Source organism: Agelaius phoeniceus, chromosome 3, assembly GCF_051311805.1.
Source record: "Agelaius phoeniceus isolate bAgePho1 chromosome 3, bAgePho1.hap1, whole genome shotgun sequence".
NCBI classification, from domain to species: domain Eukaryota; kingdom Metazoa; phylum Chordata; class Aves; order Passeriformes; family Icteridae; genus Agelaius; species Agelaius phoeniceus.
The window spans coordinates 49,968,837-49,982,165 of NC_135267.1; the positions used below are offsets into that span (position 1 = coordinate 49,968,837).

The 13,329-nt window shown below is 38.0% G+C and overlaps 1 protein-coding gene across 1 annotated transcript in view; it reads left to right on the plus strand.

Annotated features, from left to right (window-relative positions):
* RFX6 (regulatory factor X6) overlaps positions 1-12,291 on the plus strand; it is a 33,985-nt gene extending 21,694 nt beyond the window's left edge. Inside the window, exons 11-19 of the mRNA XM_054630146.2 lie at positions 137-296; positions 1,677-1,821; positions 3,067-3,176; positions 5,473-5,590; positions 6,680-6,802; positions 8,077-8,286; positions 8,808-9,317; positions 10,271-10,489; positions 11,231-12,291. Coding sequence (XP_054486121.1) covers positions 137-296; positions 1,677-1,821; positions 3,067-3,176; positions 5,473-5,590; positions 6,680-6,802; positions 8,077-8,286; positions 8,808-9,317; positions 10,271-10,489; positions 11,231-11,397 — 1,762 coding nt within the window. The 3' untranslated portion in view covers positions 11,398-12,291. The remainder of the gene's footprint in view (positions 1-136; positions 297-1,676; positions 1,822-3,066; positions 3,177-5,472; positions 5,591-6,679; positions 6,803-8,076; positions 8,287-8,807; positions 9,318-10,270; positions 10,490-11,230) is intronic.
* The last annotated feature ends 1,038 nt before the right edge of the window (positions 12,292-13,329 follow it).

The window sequence follows — 13,329 nt, forward strand, 5'->3', positions numbered from 1 at the left end:
TTTTGGTAACACCTCAGGAGGAATTTCCAGATATGTTCAGAAGTCTGTTAGCCCTAGATTGAAACCCAATTATTTAAGCTAATGCCACACAATTTTTATTGGTGATTCTCTAAATCACTTTTTGTTTCCCTTATAGTTTACTGGCAGATATAAGAAGTTTTGCAAAAAACTGGGAACAGTGGGTTGCTTCCTCTTTGGAAAATCTACCAGAAAGCCTGATAGATAAGAAATTGCCTATTGCACGAAGATTTGTTTCCTCCCTGAAACGACAGACATCATTCCTACACCTAGCACAGGTAAACAGAATAAGATTATACATTCGAAAATGTGTCAGTTGTAGTCATTGTACCTTTCTGGCTATGAGATACAATACATTATTTTTTCAAGGTTGACCTTCAGCCATGGAAGACTTAAATCTTGTAGTTTTAACCATGAAATTAAAAAGTGACCATAAATAGATCTGACCGGAACTTCAAACTTTTGTACCAGAAAAGAGAGCAAGGAGCATGGTTATAATGAACTGCCACCACAGGAACTATTTTCAATAAAACAATCAAGTGGAATATTTGTGTATTTTGTTTAGTACCAAATTGGAAAAATACTGGATGATTCTTCTTGCTTAGCAAAGATTCGCTGCCTTGTCCGTGGCTATTTCTATTTGAGTTTAGAGTGGAAAGAAGAAATGGGAGTGACAGGTAGTTGGAGACTCCAAGGCTTTGTTGTCAGGATACAGGTATCTGCAATTAGGAGTCACCTCCATGTGATGGTTTTGTAGATTATCCAAAAGGATACAATGCCTTTCAAGAAACTTCCTTCTGTGCTGGCATCTTGGGCTTTGAGGTGGTGGTCCTCATGAATAACTGTAGGCACACCAGAGATTCATCTTGATCTGTTTTTCTCTTTCATAAATACAAAAGCAGTATATAGGTGATCTTGTGAAGATAATCTGATAGGAAGGCACATAAGAAGAGCATCAGGAGTCTAATGAAAGGGAAACATCTCATCTGACTTGTTATGATCCTGCCCAGCCATAACAATAAAATTAAACATAATACGATTCTTCTCTGAGCAGATTTTGGGTGCTCCCCAGGTTTTGGCTGGGATAGAGTTAATTTTGTTCATCATAGTATGGGTCTATATTTTGGATTTGTACTAGAAACTATTGATAATTCAGGGCTATTTTAGTTACTGTTGAGCAGTGTTTACACACAGCCAAGGTCTTTTCTGCGTCTTACACCATATTGCGAGCAGGTAAGTTGCAAGTAAGCTAGTAAGTTGGAGGTGCACAAAAATCTAGCAGGTGACATAGCTGGGACAAGGATAAGGATATTCCTTACCACAAATCAACAATAAAACTGGGGAGAAATTTGATAGGGGATCACTGCTCAGGGACCTGGCTGGGCATTGGTCAGTTGGTAGTGAAAAATTGTTTTAATTGTTGTTCTTTAGTGTTTCTTTTAAACTTTTCAATTATTATTGTTGTTATTTTTATTATTTCTTTAAAAATATCAAACTGGTTTTAACATTACCAAAAAGTTTTCTTACTTTTATTCTTTAATTCTCTCCCCCATCCCTTGGCAGGGTATGGAGTGAGTGAGTGGCTGTGTGGTGCTGAGCTGCCAGCTGGGGCAAAACTACAGCAGGGTCTCAGCATTTTACCTTGCTTTCTCTTGCAGATTGCTCGGCCAGCTCTATTTGATCAGCACGTGGTGAATTCCATGGTGTCGGATATTGAAAAAGTTGATTTGAATAGTATTGGTTCTCAGGCCCTCCTTGCAGTTTCAGGGAGCACAGACTCTGATGGGGAAGTTTACAGTGAATGTAAGTCCATGGTGATATATTTTTACCATTAAAAGTACATTCTTGCATTCCATGCCACACCAGTCTACTTGGGCTGACTGAGACAGGGCACTCATAGACTCTGCTTTCTTGAATCTAGTTCACCATAAACTTCAGTAGGTTAAGAAAACCAATTAGTTGCCCTAGCATGTCCTACAAGAACAGAAGCTTGTGCTGGAAAGTTATCTCAGCTAGATGACTTTGGGTGGTTGCTGAAAAATTCATTTACATGTCAGTTGCAAACCTCTTTTGAAACTTGGCCCTATCCTATGTGGGGATATTGAACAGATCAGTTATTGAAAGGTTTGTCTGAAATTCCATTTCATTTTGGCCTAATGTAATGGATATTTGAACTAGTTTACTTTTTTTTATTTAATCATATTTTCTTCTGAAAGTTGAGCTTGAAAAATATAGTTAATTTTCTATTTAGTGTAGCAGCTATTTTCATACACAAAATAGAGAGAAGTATAAATTTTGAGGTAGTAATTTTCATATACATTGTTGAAAAATAGATATAGTCATTTTCTCTGTTAAAAAGAGAACTTTGTCATAGGAGTCACGTTGATCAGGGTTTCAAGAGCTGAAAGGAATAGCAATGTGTTGTCCTGTAACTATTATTACTTTGATTATGAAAGGTTGTTCTCTTTAATGATTCACAATCCTATTCACATTTTCATTTGAGTTGCCCGTTGCCCCTATCCCATATTTTGTGTAGTTATTTTTTATTTTATTCTTTGTCTTCTTTCACATTGGTTAAAAAAGAAAATAAGAAGAGAAATAGCTGGTCCTTCAGGCACTTTTTTGAAAATGGGAATTTAGGAAAATAACTTTATATCCTATTGTGAGAAACTTGTAAAATATGAAAGAAACATAAAACACTGCAGATCTGTAACATTACAGAGAAAGCTTTATGCACGTGTAGTACTAGAAAGGGTTGTGAGATTGAATCTTCAAAGGAATGAAAAATACAATAATCTTCTTTTGCTTTTATTTTCTTATAAAACCATATTGTCTTACAACCTGTATCATTGTAATGCTTAAGTAATTAAAATGCATATGTGTGATGGATGTATGTGTGCTTGCTTTGCTGGGGAATTACTTATTTCTTTACTGCTCTAATTCTTTGATTTTCCTTTCCATGCTACAATATTGTCATATGGCTGGTGAGTGGCTTTTTCTCATGTTCGGAATAGAGTGCAATGATATGTTCTCCTTTTTACATGGTAGATGACTCTATTACAGTGTTCCAAGAACTGAAGGACCTCCTAAAGAAGAATGCCACTGTGGAATCATTTATTGAATGGTTGGATACTGTGGTTGAGCAAAGGGTTATCAAGGTACCTTTCAAATGTTCTGCCTGACTCCAGACCAAATCTTACTCCCCTAACTCCTTATGCAGTCCCATTGATATTCCACAAGGAATTTTCATCTTTGCTCCTATCTCCTTTACTGTGACAGGGAAGTTTGTAATTTGGTGTCAAAAGTTCCTGTGATATTAGTCCAAATTAATCATGCTGAGCAGTCTTACACGTGTGACAAACTAGGAGGTATTGTAGCTAAGACACTAAAGTCAGCACTTTCACAAACTGTACATGACAGAAACCCTGTGACCTTATGCGTGCCTGCAGAATCACAGGGGGATTGCTCTGAGTAAGGTGAGCAAAAGTTGTTTCTTAGAGAAGCAATTCTCTCTCCCATGGCATTTAAGTGGTACTGTGTGGTATAAGTTACTGCAGAAGGTGGATTCAGAAGTAGCTAGCCTCCTGAAGGATTTCTACATTTCAGGATGGAAGATACAGTTTTGTAGCTTTGTAAGGTGCTTAACTCAGTAATTGATGGTTTTGATGGGATTCCCCTTCCCATCTCCAATTACCAAGATGCATTTTCATCACAAGTATTTTAAATATATGTAGTTGTGTAGGGATTAATAAACTACAGCTCAGAACAAAAGAAAGGATTTTTTCTTATAGCTAAGTAAAATAAATTTACCCAATTTGTGTCTCTAATTACTGTAAACTAGTAGAATAAGGTGTTACATATTGTTGGCTAATAGCTGAACACTGGTCTTCTCATCAGACTTTTTTAAACTGAAAATGCAATATCTTATCCATCATTTTAGGTAGGATCTTGATATGGATGGGTGCAAAAGGATGAGATTATACAGTTAGCATCAACTGGCTGGCAGAAGAGAGACTGCCACTTACAGGAAAACCATAGGCATGCCCTTTTTCCTTTCTTTGCCTGTTTTCCCAAATTTCAGTGGAGGCAGTGATAATTTCTTTCTTTTTAAAGTACTCTGAGTTTCCTAACAATTGCTGACACATGAGCAGCACAGTGAGGAGCTTTGGATTACTCAGGGCAGCAGAGCCAAAGTCCTCACACAGAGAAATCTCCCTAGGCAAAAAAAATCCCATTGAAGCTGAGTAATCTCAATAATTTTAGACCGGAGTCTAAATTTCATTCCACAATTTGGAAGACAATTCCTGATAAGCAAAGCAGGCAGAAAAGGTGAAGCAATTTTCCATTCAGCATCTACTATGTGATACCATATTATTAAAGCTAATGAGTATGCTTCCTAGCATTGCTTTCATGTACTTAAGGGAAGAAGTACCAACAAGTTTTGATATGAAGCTAGGTCAACTTGAGCAGAAGCTAATAATTTACAGAACACATAATCCTTCCACTGCTGTTTGCCTTCTGTTCATGCTAAAGTGTGGCTACTGTCAAATTCACACAACAGCTTCTTTCTGCCTGCTGTTTGAGAAAGTAACAGGGCATTCTTGTTGCCACACAAATCACTGCCAGAGCAAAGTGACTGTATGAAATGAGCAGTATTAAAAACATCACTTTGATCATCATGATGGTATCATACCATTCTGTAAGAGAAATTCTGACCAGTATTACACAGATTAAATTAGAGTTCAAAGACTAATTTCTATTCCCCTTTATTATGGAATAATAGTGCCAGAGGGTGGGACCTTCCTTCCTTCCTTCCTTCCTTCCTTCCTTCCTTCCTTCCTTCCTTCCTTCCTTCCTTCCTTCCTTCCTTCCTTCCTTCCTTCCTTCCTTCCTTCCTTCCTTCCTTCCTTCCTTCCTTCCTTCCTTCCTTCCTTCCTTCCTTCCTTCCTTCCTTCCTTCCTGCCTTCCTTCCTTCCTTCCTTCCTTCCTTCCTGCCTTCCTTCCTTCCTGCCTTCCTTCCTTCCTGCCTTCCTTCCTTCCTGCCTTCCTTCCTTCCTGCCTTCCTTCCTTCCTTCCTGCCTTCCTTCCTGCCTTCCTGCCTTCCTTCCTGCCTTCCTTCCTGCCTTCCTCCCTCCCTCCCTCCCTCCCCTGCGTAGTTACAGAACAACTTGGCATCTTTAGTACTAGACTATGGAGTAATTTATGTCTCATCAAGGCCCAAGCAGTAAGCAGTTTGCTTCATCTAACATTGACAGACAACATTCTTGAGAATGCTGCTGTTTTACCAAGTTAGGTGACAGAGCAGGGAGATAGTTTGAATCAGGCAGCTTGATTCACTCTGCCACATCAGCCTGAGTTAAGGAGTCCTTGATCTCTCAAGGATATTCAATTCTTCTCTGCTGTTGGGAGAAAGCAAGTGAGCATACCTAACAGTATTTTACTGTTCTCTTTCAGGCAAGCAAGCAAAATGGGAGGTCTTTAAAGAAGAGAGCTCAGGACTTCCTTCTGAAATGGAGCTTTTTTGGTGCTCGAGTCATGCATAACCTAACTCTAAACAATGCATCAAGTTTTGGTACCTGAGCTTTATAAAAACACTCATATTTTGTACATCTATTTTAAGCACTTACCAGCTTTCCACTGTTTCCTCTTCTGAGGAACATATCCTAATCTAAAAATTCTTTGATCAAAGCCACAAATACTGTTTGATGTATTTTTCAAACTAATATTTCACAGTAAATGCTAGCAATATTTTTTGCTGGTAACCTGTGTCATAAGGTTGTTTGTAAATGGTATTTTTCTTTTGACTTGCTGTTTTGATACTGCTTTGATACTTAAGTGCTAAAAGCTTTGTTTGTTTTAATATGACAATGATTGCATATCTCATTATAAGAGACAAAAGATTTAAATTATTGGTTTTTCCTGTGGATAAGTTTGGTAAAACAAACACTGTTGTATATAAGTTCTTGTGCATGATATGTTTTAATAAAAGCAAAAGAAATTTGGCAGTCACCATGCACTTAATTCTGGAATCAGCAGATGATTGATTTAATAGTTTGTGGCTTTTAAAAATTAAGGGTCACATATGCATCTTTAGGAATGTTTACATTTTTGGGAACACTCAGAAACAACCTTATATAAGAGAGAAGATGGCAGAGCAAGTGAAACAAACTCTAGTACATAATGTCATATGTTTAGTCATAGGTACATTGTTATCTAAAATTCAGAGGATATTTGAAATGACTGGATGGACACATACATTTTTTTAATGTGATATATCCTTGAAATAAGGTCAAAGACTTTACCAGTTATTGTCTGATTATTTAACACAAGGCAAACAGAAATAGAGCAGAGGCATTCTAGCAGACTTCAGCCTTATCTAGTTCCACTGTGTGCTCTCTTCAAGTATAAAGCATGTCTCACTTTCATCAGTATTTTTCTTTGATGTAATTAGTGGTCAAATAGCCTACAGGACAGTAAACAATTGAGCTAGGTGGGCCAGTGCAAAGAGAGATTAGAGCTAGAAGTTAGGCACTATTCCTTGTTGGTCTTGCCAGGTCATTTAAAGTCCACAATTATTTGTTTGTTTCACTGGCTTCTTGTGGAGTGGTGAGAGATGGTCACAAAGATAACTCAGCTACTCTCTCTCTTTCTCCTCCAAAAGGTTCTTTTCATTTGATCCGCATGTTACTAGATGAGTACATCCTGCTTGCCATGGAGACACAGTTCAATAATGACAAAGAACAAGAACTCCAGAATCTACTGGACAAATACATGAAGAATTTAGGTAACTAGAGCTTGCTTCTTTTGCATGTACTCTGGTATGTTTAGAAATTGATGTATTTGTTCAAGCAGAAGCAAGTTTACTGTGTTCTCCTGAAGGTGTGGTTACGTGCAACATTGTCAAATTCACCTGAAAAGTTTGTGATCATTCACTCAGCAATTCATTCCCACCTTCCTACCACAGTTCACTTAATAACATTCTATTGGAATGTCAATACTAAGGATCACTGAAGTTATCTTGGATACAGCAAAGACTTACATTTGAAGGGCCATGAACTGAAGTGTGAAAAGAAGTATAAGTAGCAGAAAGGGCAGGAATTCCTAGTTCAGTTTTTCCCCAAAGCTTAAATATGTAATTACAATTTGAACCAGGGATCTAATAAATGTTACCAGAGTGCAAATATCCTTTCAAAGTTGGAACACAAGTTTGGAGCCCTATTTACCATGTAGTTGAACTATTACTATATGGAAGAGAAATAAAATTATTTGAAAACAGTATCCTTAGCATTTTCCATCTACCAGGCTTCTTCAAAGTTAGGCAGTTTGAAATTATATGTTCCAGGTCCTTTGCTATAAAAAGAATGAAGATTGATTTGAATCAAGTTTTGGTCCATTAATCATAATCCACCAATCAACTTTGGTCAAGTTAATCATTAAAAATCCATTGAAACTTCAGAAACTTGCAGAATTATTTTTTATTGGCATTAGCACTGGCAGTCAATCCTTAACTTTTTGGTTGTTGCTACTCTAAATCTGCACTTTGCTACAGGAAACATGCATACAATTTGTCCGACAGTAAGTGCTGCACTTCTTTCAATTCAGCCTCCAGAAGAAAAACTTGGCCTGTGTGACAGTTGCCTTATCCTTGTGTGTTTAGGTGAAGTACTTGAAACCATAAGGTAAAATCATGGTTTCCTCTGAAGAACAGCAAAACTGACTTTATCAATTGTCTGCAAAAAACTGAAGAACTCTTGAGTATAACAATTACTTTTCTCTAGATATCAATATGAAAAGAGAGTTCAGGCATTCTAAAGTTGCCATTGTTCATTCTTTAGGAAGAAATGCCGATCCTGATTCACCCTTAATGCACTTTATTTGACTTCATTGTTGACATTTACTTCAAGGAAATAAATCTGATTCATACTTTCAATATAATGGCTTCAGTAAGGAGCTGAAACTGTGTGATATAGATCTGTGGTCAGGGAAAATGATACAAATGTAACTTGTGTGCAGTGAGGAAACGTAACAGCCAACAAGGGTTTTCATTTACCCTTCCAGATGCAAGCAAAGCCACCTTCACTGCATCACCAAGCTCTTGCTTCCTAGCAAATCGCAACAAAGCCGCTCCTCTGCCCAGTGACACTTCAGTCAAAAATGAGTGCCTAGGAGAGCAAACCTACGTGCCCTTGTCAGCTGGCCAGCCCAGCAGTGCACCTTCTGGCCTCAACCCCTTCACCACAGGAGATGGGGACAGTATGCAGCTGACAGGTGTGTATCAACTCTTCCAGCTTCCCCTTCCCTAATTTGATTGTTAGTCTTTCAGTTAGTGGTAACATGTTGCTGTAGGAGGAACAGTGACCACATGCATTTATGAAGACCTCCAGTAAGCAACATTTCATGAACTCACCTTGTGTGGTGATTTACAGAAGTCAGCAATTGTAATTAACCTGCCAGTAATAGTTCCTCTTGGAAAAATGGTAAAACTATCTTAGAACTCTTGGCTTGGTGAGGTTCTTGTGAATAGAGAATGAACAGTAAACCTGGAGAACATAAGGAATGTAACTATTGGGAATTCCCACTGAATGTGACACCTCAAAGCTGGAAAATTAAAGGGAGAAGTTTTATACCCTGAAGCCATGAAATAAAAGCTGTGAATTATATAGGTGGGGGGCAGTGCATATCTTTTGTAAAGGTTTCAAATGATAATCTGCACTTCATTAGATGGTTTGTGTCTTAACAGCAGTACTGAGGTATGGACACTAATCACAGTTAATGTTTATTTATTCCAGATCAAATGGAGCTGTCTCAAAGCACTGGTCACCTCATGACTCCACCCATTTCACCAGCCATGGCCAGCCGAGGAAGTGTTATCAACCAGGGGCCAATGGCTGTGAGACCTCCCAGTGTAGATCCCATGTTATCGACACATTCACAGTGCTCTTCCTACTCAGAACCCCTTTATCAGACTCTGTCACAGACTAATCAGAATTACTATGGAAACAATTCCAATTACCAGGCTATGTTCAGGACACAGGCCCATTCCACTTCAGGAGTTTACGACCACAGAGCAGAGCCCAGCCGATTCAATGCCTTGAGTGAACAGCAGTTCTCCAGAGACTACTTCAGCAACAGTTGTGCTGTGTCTCCCTACAATGCCAGATCCCCTTCCAGCTATTGTCCCTCCAACATGTCTCAGGACACACACAATATGCAGTTTCTGAATAGCGGGAGTTTCAATTTCTTGAACAACTCAGTGTCTACATGTCCAGGAGCAGCTTATCCTGCTAATGCTTCCAATGGTATTAATACATATTTTCTTTTTCCTTTTGTTTCTCTTTCATTGCTGAAGTAAAACACTTTTTCTCTGCCCTTTTTTTCTGTGGAAGATGCATTTCAGCTTTTATTTTTACATTCCTGTTTTCCACTTCTCTGATAACACACAGAGATTGTAAAGCATCTTAATAAGCTACTTAAGGTTTTATTTTCCTCTGGTGAATCCTCAGTTGACCTCAAATGCATCTGCTGCCCTATGTAATCTTCCTTTGGTATCATCACCAAATCTTGCACAAAGGAAGCAAAACCAGGATGATCTTATGGTTTAACAATCTCTTGAAAAGCCCCCAAAACATTTGCTGTGAAACAGAGCAGACACAAGATAGCTTACCTCAGGGATCAGCATAATGGATCGTTTGAGTTGCAGGGTGGAAAGAAGTATAAAAATGTGCACTAGCAATAGTTTGGGACTTTGTCCCTCTCATTTCTCATACTTCAAATGTAAAATTACTGCTTCAGAGGTATAGTCAGCAAAACACCTCCCTCTTCTGGAGGAAAGGCACAGTGGAAATGTTACTTTCATATGGATTTGTCTATGCAGGGAGTACATATTACCCTGCAGATTTTCTTTCCATGTATGCTTTCCTTCATCATAAGTTTCAGAAGGAAGCACTGAACTGTGCTTATGACTCCCCGTGGTGTCTCTTAAGGCCAATGATTGCAGGCTATGTTTGATTCTGAACTTAGAAGGAAAGAAACTGAAGACTGAACCCTTTTCATATTTTGGTTTCCTTGTTACCACCTCTCTTTTGGGTCATCTTTACATATGCTGCTTATTTTCCTGAGCTGTGTGTGTATATAAATAATCTTATTGTGAAGAGCTTCATCCAGTAACAAGTACTGTTTTTCCAAGGTTATCACAGGCTCATACACTACCCAGTCATTCCATTCATCTTCTTTTTTTTTAATCTTCAATTAGGATATTATGGAAACAGCATAAACTATTCAGAATCTCACAGACTTGGAACAATGGTGGACCAACACGTTTCTGTAATCAGCAGTGTCAGCAGTATTCGGCCACTGCCATCCTACAGTGATGTACATGATCCACTGAATATCTTGGATGACAGCAGAAGAAAACAAACAGGCTCCTGCTACTCAGAGTCTTCACCTTCAATTGTCTGCCGGACCCCTATGCGTAAGTACAGCCAACAACTGAGGAGCAGATGTGAACTTTTAGTATCCTATCAAATGCTGAGTGTTTAATTGTAGCTCACATACACAATATATGAAATGCAACATAGAGATGAAGCAGCTTGGTACTTAGGATGAGTTTTCCTTAAAACTGAGTTTAATAAATTTGCTTTGAGGTCTATAATCTGTTGTCCAGGAGCAGTGGAATGATTCACCTGAGTTGCATAAAAATGTGTATTAGGAAGCACTTTCTGATTATTAAGTTAACTAATAATAGACTGGGCTTTTCTAGGGTCTCTTGGAGATACTGTCAAACAGATCAAATGAATCCTGGGTCAGGGGTGTCTCAGTATATACTTCCTGTGCTCTGGTCCCCCATTCTATGCTTTAACAACTGTGTAATAGGCAATGCTCCCACTGACAGTGAATTTTAGGCAGAAATACCCAATCCCGAAGGGTTTATTTTGGTATATGTCTTAAACAAATAGCAGCCAAGTTTGGTCTCACATTCCAAAATGGGTTGCATGGAAGACATGAACTATAGCATTTTATTTCTAGACAAGATTACATCTACCTACTGCTTACCTGTTAATCCTGCACAGAACATCAGACATTTTTGTCTGTCAGATGACGTACCTTGTAGATAGGCGTTTCCATCAAATGAAATTGGATTGTGATGACTCTGATTTCTGTTGAATTCAATAAATTGAAAACTTGCAGTGATGGTAACCTTTTCTCCTCACAGCTTCAAACTTGCAAACCACATCTTCATCACAGTGTATGTATGGAACATCTGGTCAGTTCCCTTCCCAGGAAAATCTGGAGGTCCATGCCCCACCAAGCAGAGATATGGTGCCATCTTTACCACCAATCAACACTGTCTTCATGGGAGCAGCTGCTGGAGGAACCTAACTGAGAGAGACATGTCTGTGCCCTAAGCTTTCTTTCCAATCCCAGACATTAAGGCTATGATGATAATCTCCTTCCAAGTTGGTGGAAGATAAAAGTAGTACATATAGTGTTAAAGAAGCCATTTTAGCAATGTTATCAGCCCTGCACACACAAAAAATAGCGATATTTAGATTGGGTCCTGCTTATGAATCTCTCAGGATTGTTCTCACCACTATAGCTTTTCAGTCAGAAATTCAGGGTAAGCAGAAAGACAGTGATTCTTGCATGCAAGAATAAGTTGTAAAGAAATTATTACATCTATTCCTAATTTATTAAAAATGCTATTTTAGTCTTTCACTTATATCTTTTTTTATATATATAAAATGTTTATTTAATGCCTGTGTTGCTCATTATTTATTAGGACCACAGAGTAACTGTTTACTTTCTCATATTTGACAGATTGTCAAATGTATGTATCCTACCTCCTATGGAAATGTTTACAAGGTCAGTTTTACTGTTTTAAATGAAACTAAGCCAAACTCTAAAGTTTTTTTACTGTTGTGCTCTGGAAAGTCAATTTCAAATGTTTAGTGCCTACTTGTGTAAGTGAAAGTCCTCAGGAAATAAATAAAACATATTATGGAAATTTTATTTCTTTTCATCTTAAAATAAAACCAACAAAACATGCAAATATCATAAGCTAAGTAACTGCAGTAGCCTGCTACTGTAGCTGGATAACTGAAGGAAATGAAACTATGCCACTAAATGTCATGAGATTTCAGAATTACCTCTGGTACAAGCCCAGATGTTTTTCTGATGGAAATCCATAAAAATATGTTCATCAGCTTTCACTGATTTAGGGAAACTGTGTAAACTGAGACTGAAAGTAATAAAGATTATTAAAAATTTTTTCAACCCTTCAATAGCTATTTTAATTTTTACAAGTGTTTTACAGATGCCATGATAATCTGTGCACAAATACACATTTGTTTATGGTTCTGGAGAAGCCGAGAATATTCTCTAGTGGTGTTAGAGAGGACAGAGAAGAGAACACACAAAACAAACTTCTTCTATGCATTCATGAAATAGCAGGTGTTATTTTATACTCAGATTATCCCAACACCAGATTCAGGTTTGGATTTAAATCCATGCCCATTCAGTCCATTAAATATATGCTGAATATTGTGGAATTGAAGAAAAGTGCATTTTTGGTGAAGGAAAATGGATGATACCAGGATGCAGTTTTTCTTTCTAATTCTGTAAAACTTCCTTCAGTATCTCTCTATCATGAGAAATCTGCAGAAAAGCAATCAAAAACACTGACTGGACTAGGTTGCAAATAATTCTGGATATGAAACACTTTATGTAGAAAAAAGACACCATAGTTCAGTAATTGAGAAGTGGAAGACTTCAGCTCAATTGCTTCCTAATTCAGGATGAAGACTTAGGCTGTGACCAAAAGTACCATAACAGTGCAAGAAAGCTTTGGCTTCTGTACAAATTCATTATGAGATGTAATGGTAACACATATTGTTCAATATTTACTGGACAAAACTTTGTAGCAAATGAAGTACTGCAAAAGAGTTCTTTCTTCATGACTGTTTGGGATGTATTTTGTCCTAAAATTAGTCCTATAAAAGTCAGGTTCCCTCCCTATGTATGCAGGTGACCTCCATAGTCAGTGACAGGAGAGGAGATACCTCCTGTTCCAAGGAGTTAAGATGGGGAGTACAAAGGTAAGGGATATGCCACTAAAACAAGGGATATGCCACTATCCTGAGGTCCTTGGCTCCCTCAGCTAACCAGTGACATGGCACAAATAAGTAGTTTAAGGTCAAAACTTCCAGGCTGCTGAATGTATGTGAGGGGAATATGTAGAATTTAGAGAAAGTAGGCAATCACTAGCAGACAGGGTCTTAGTCCATTAGGCTCTACATAAAAAGAACTCTGTGT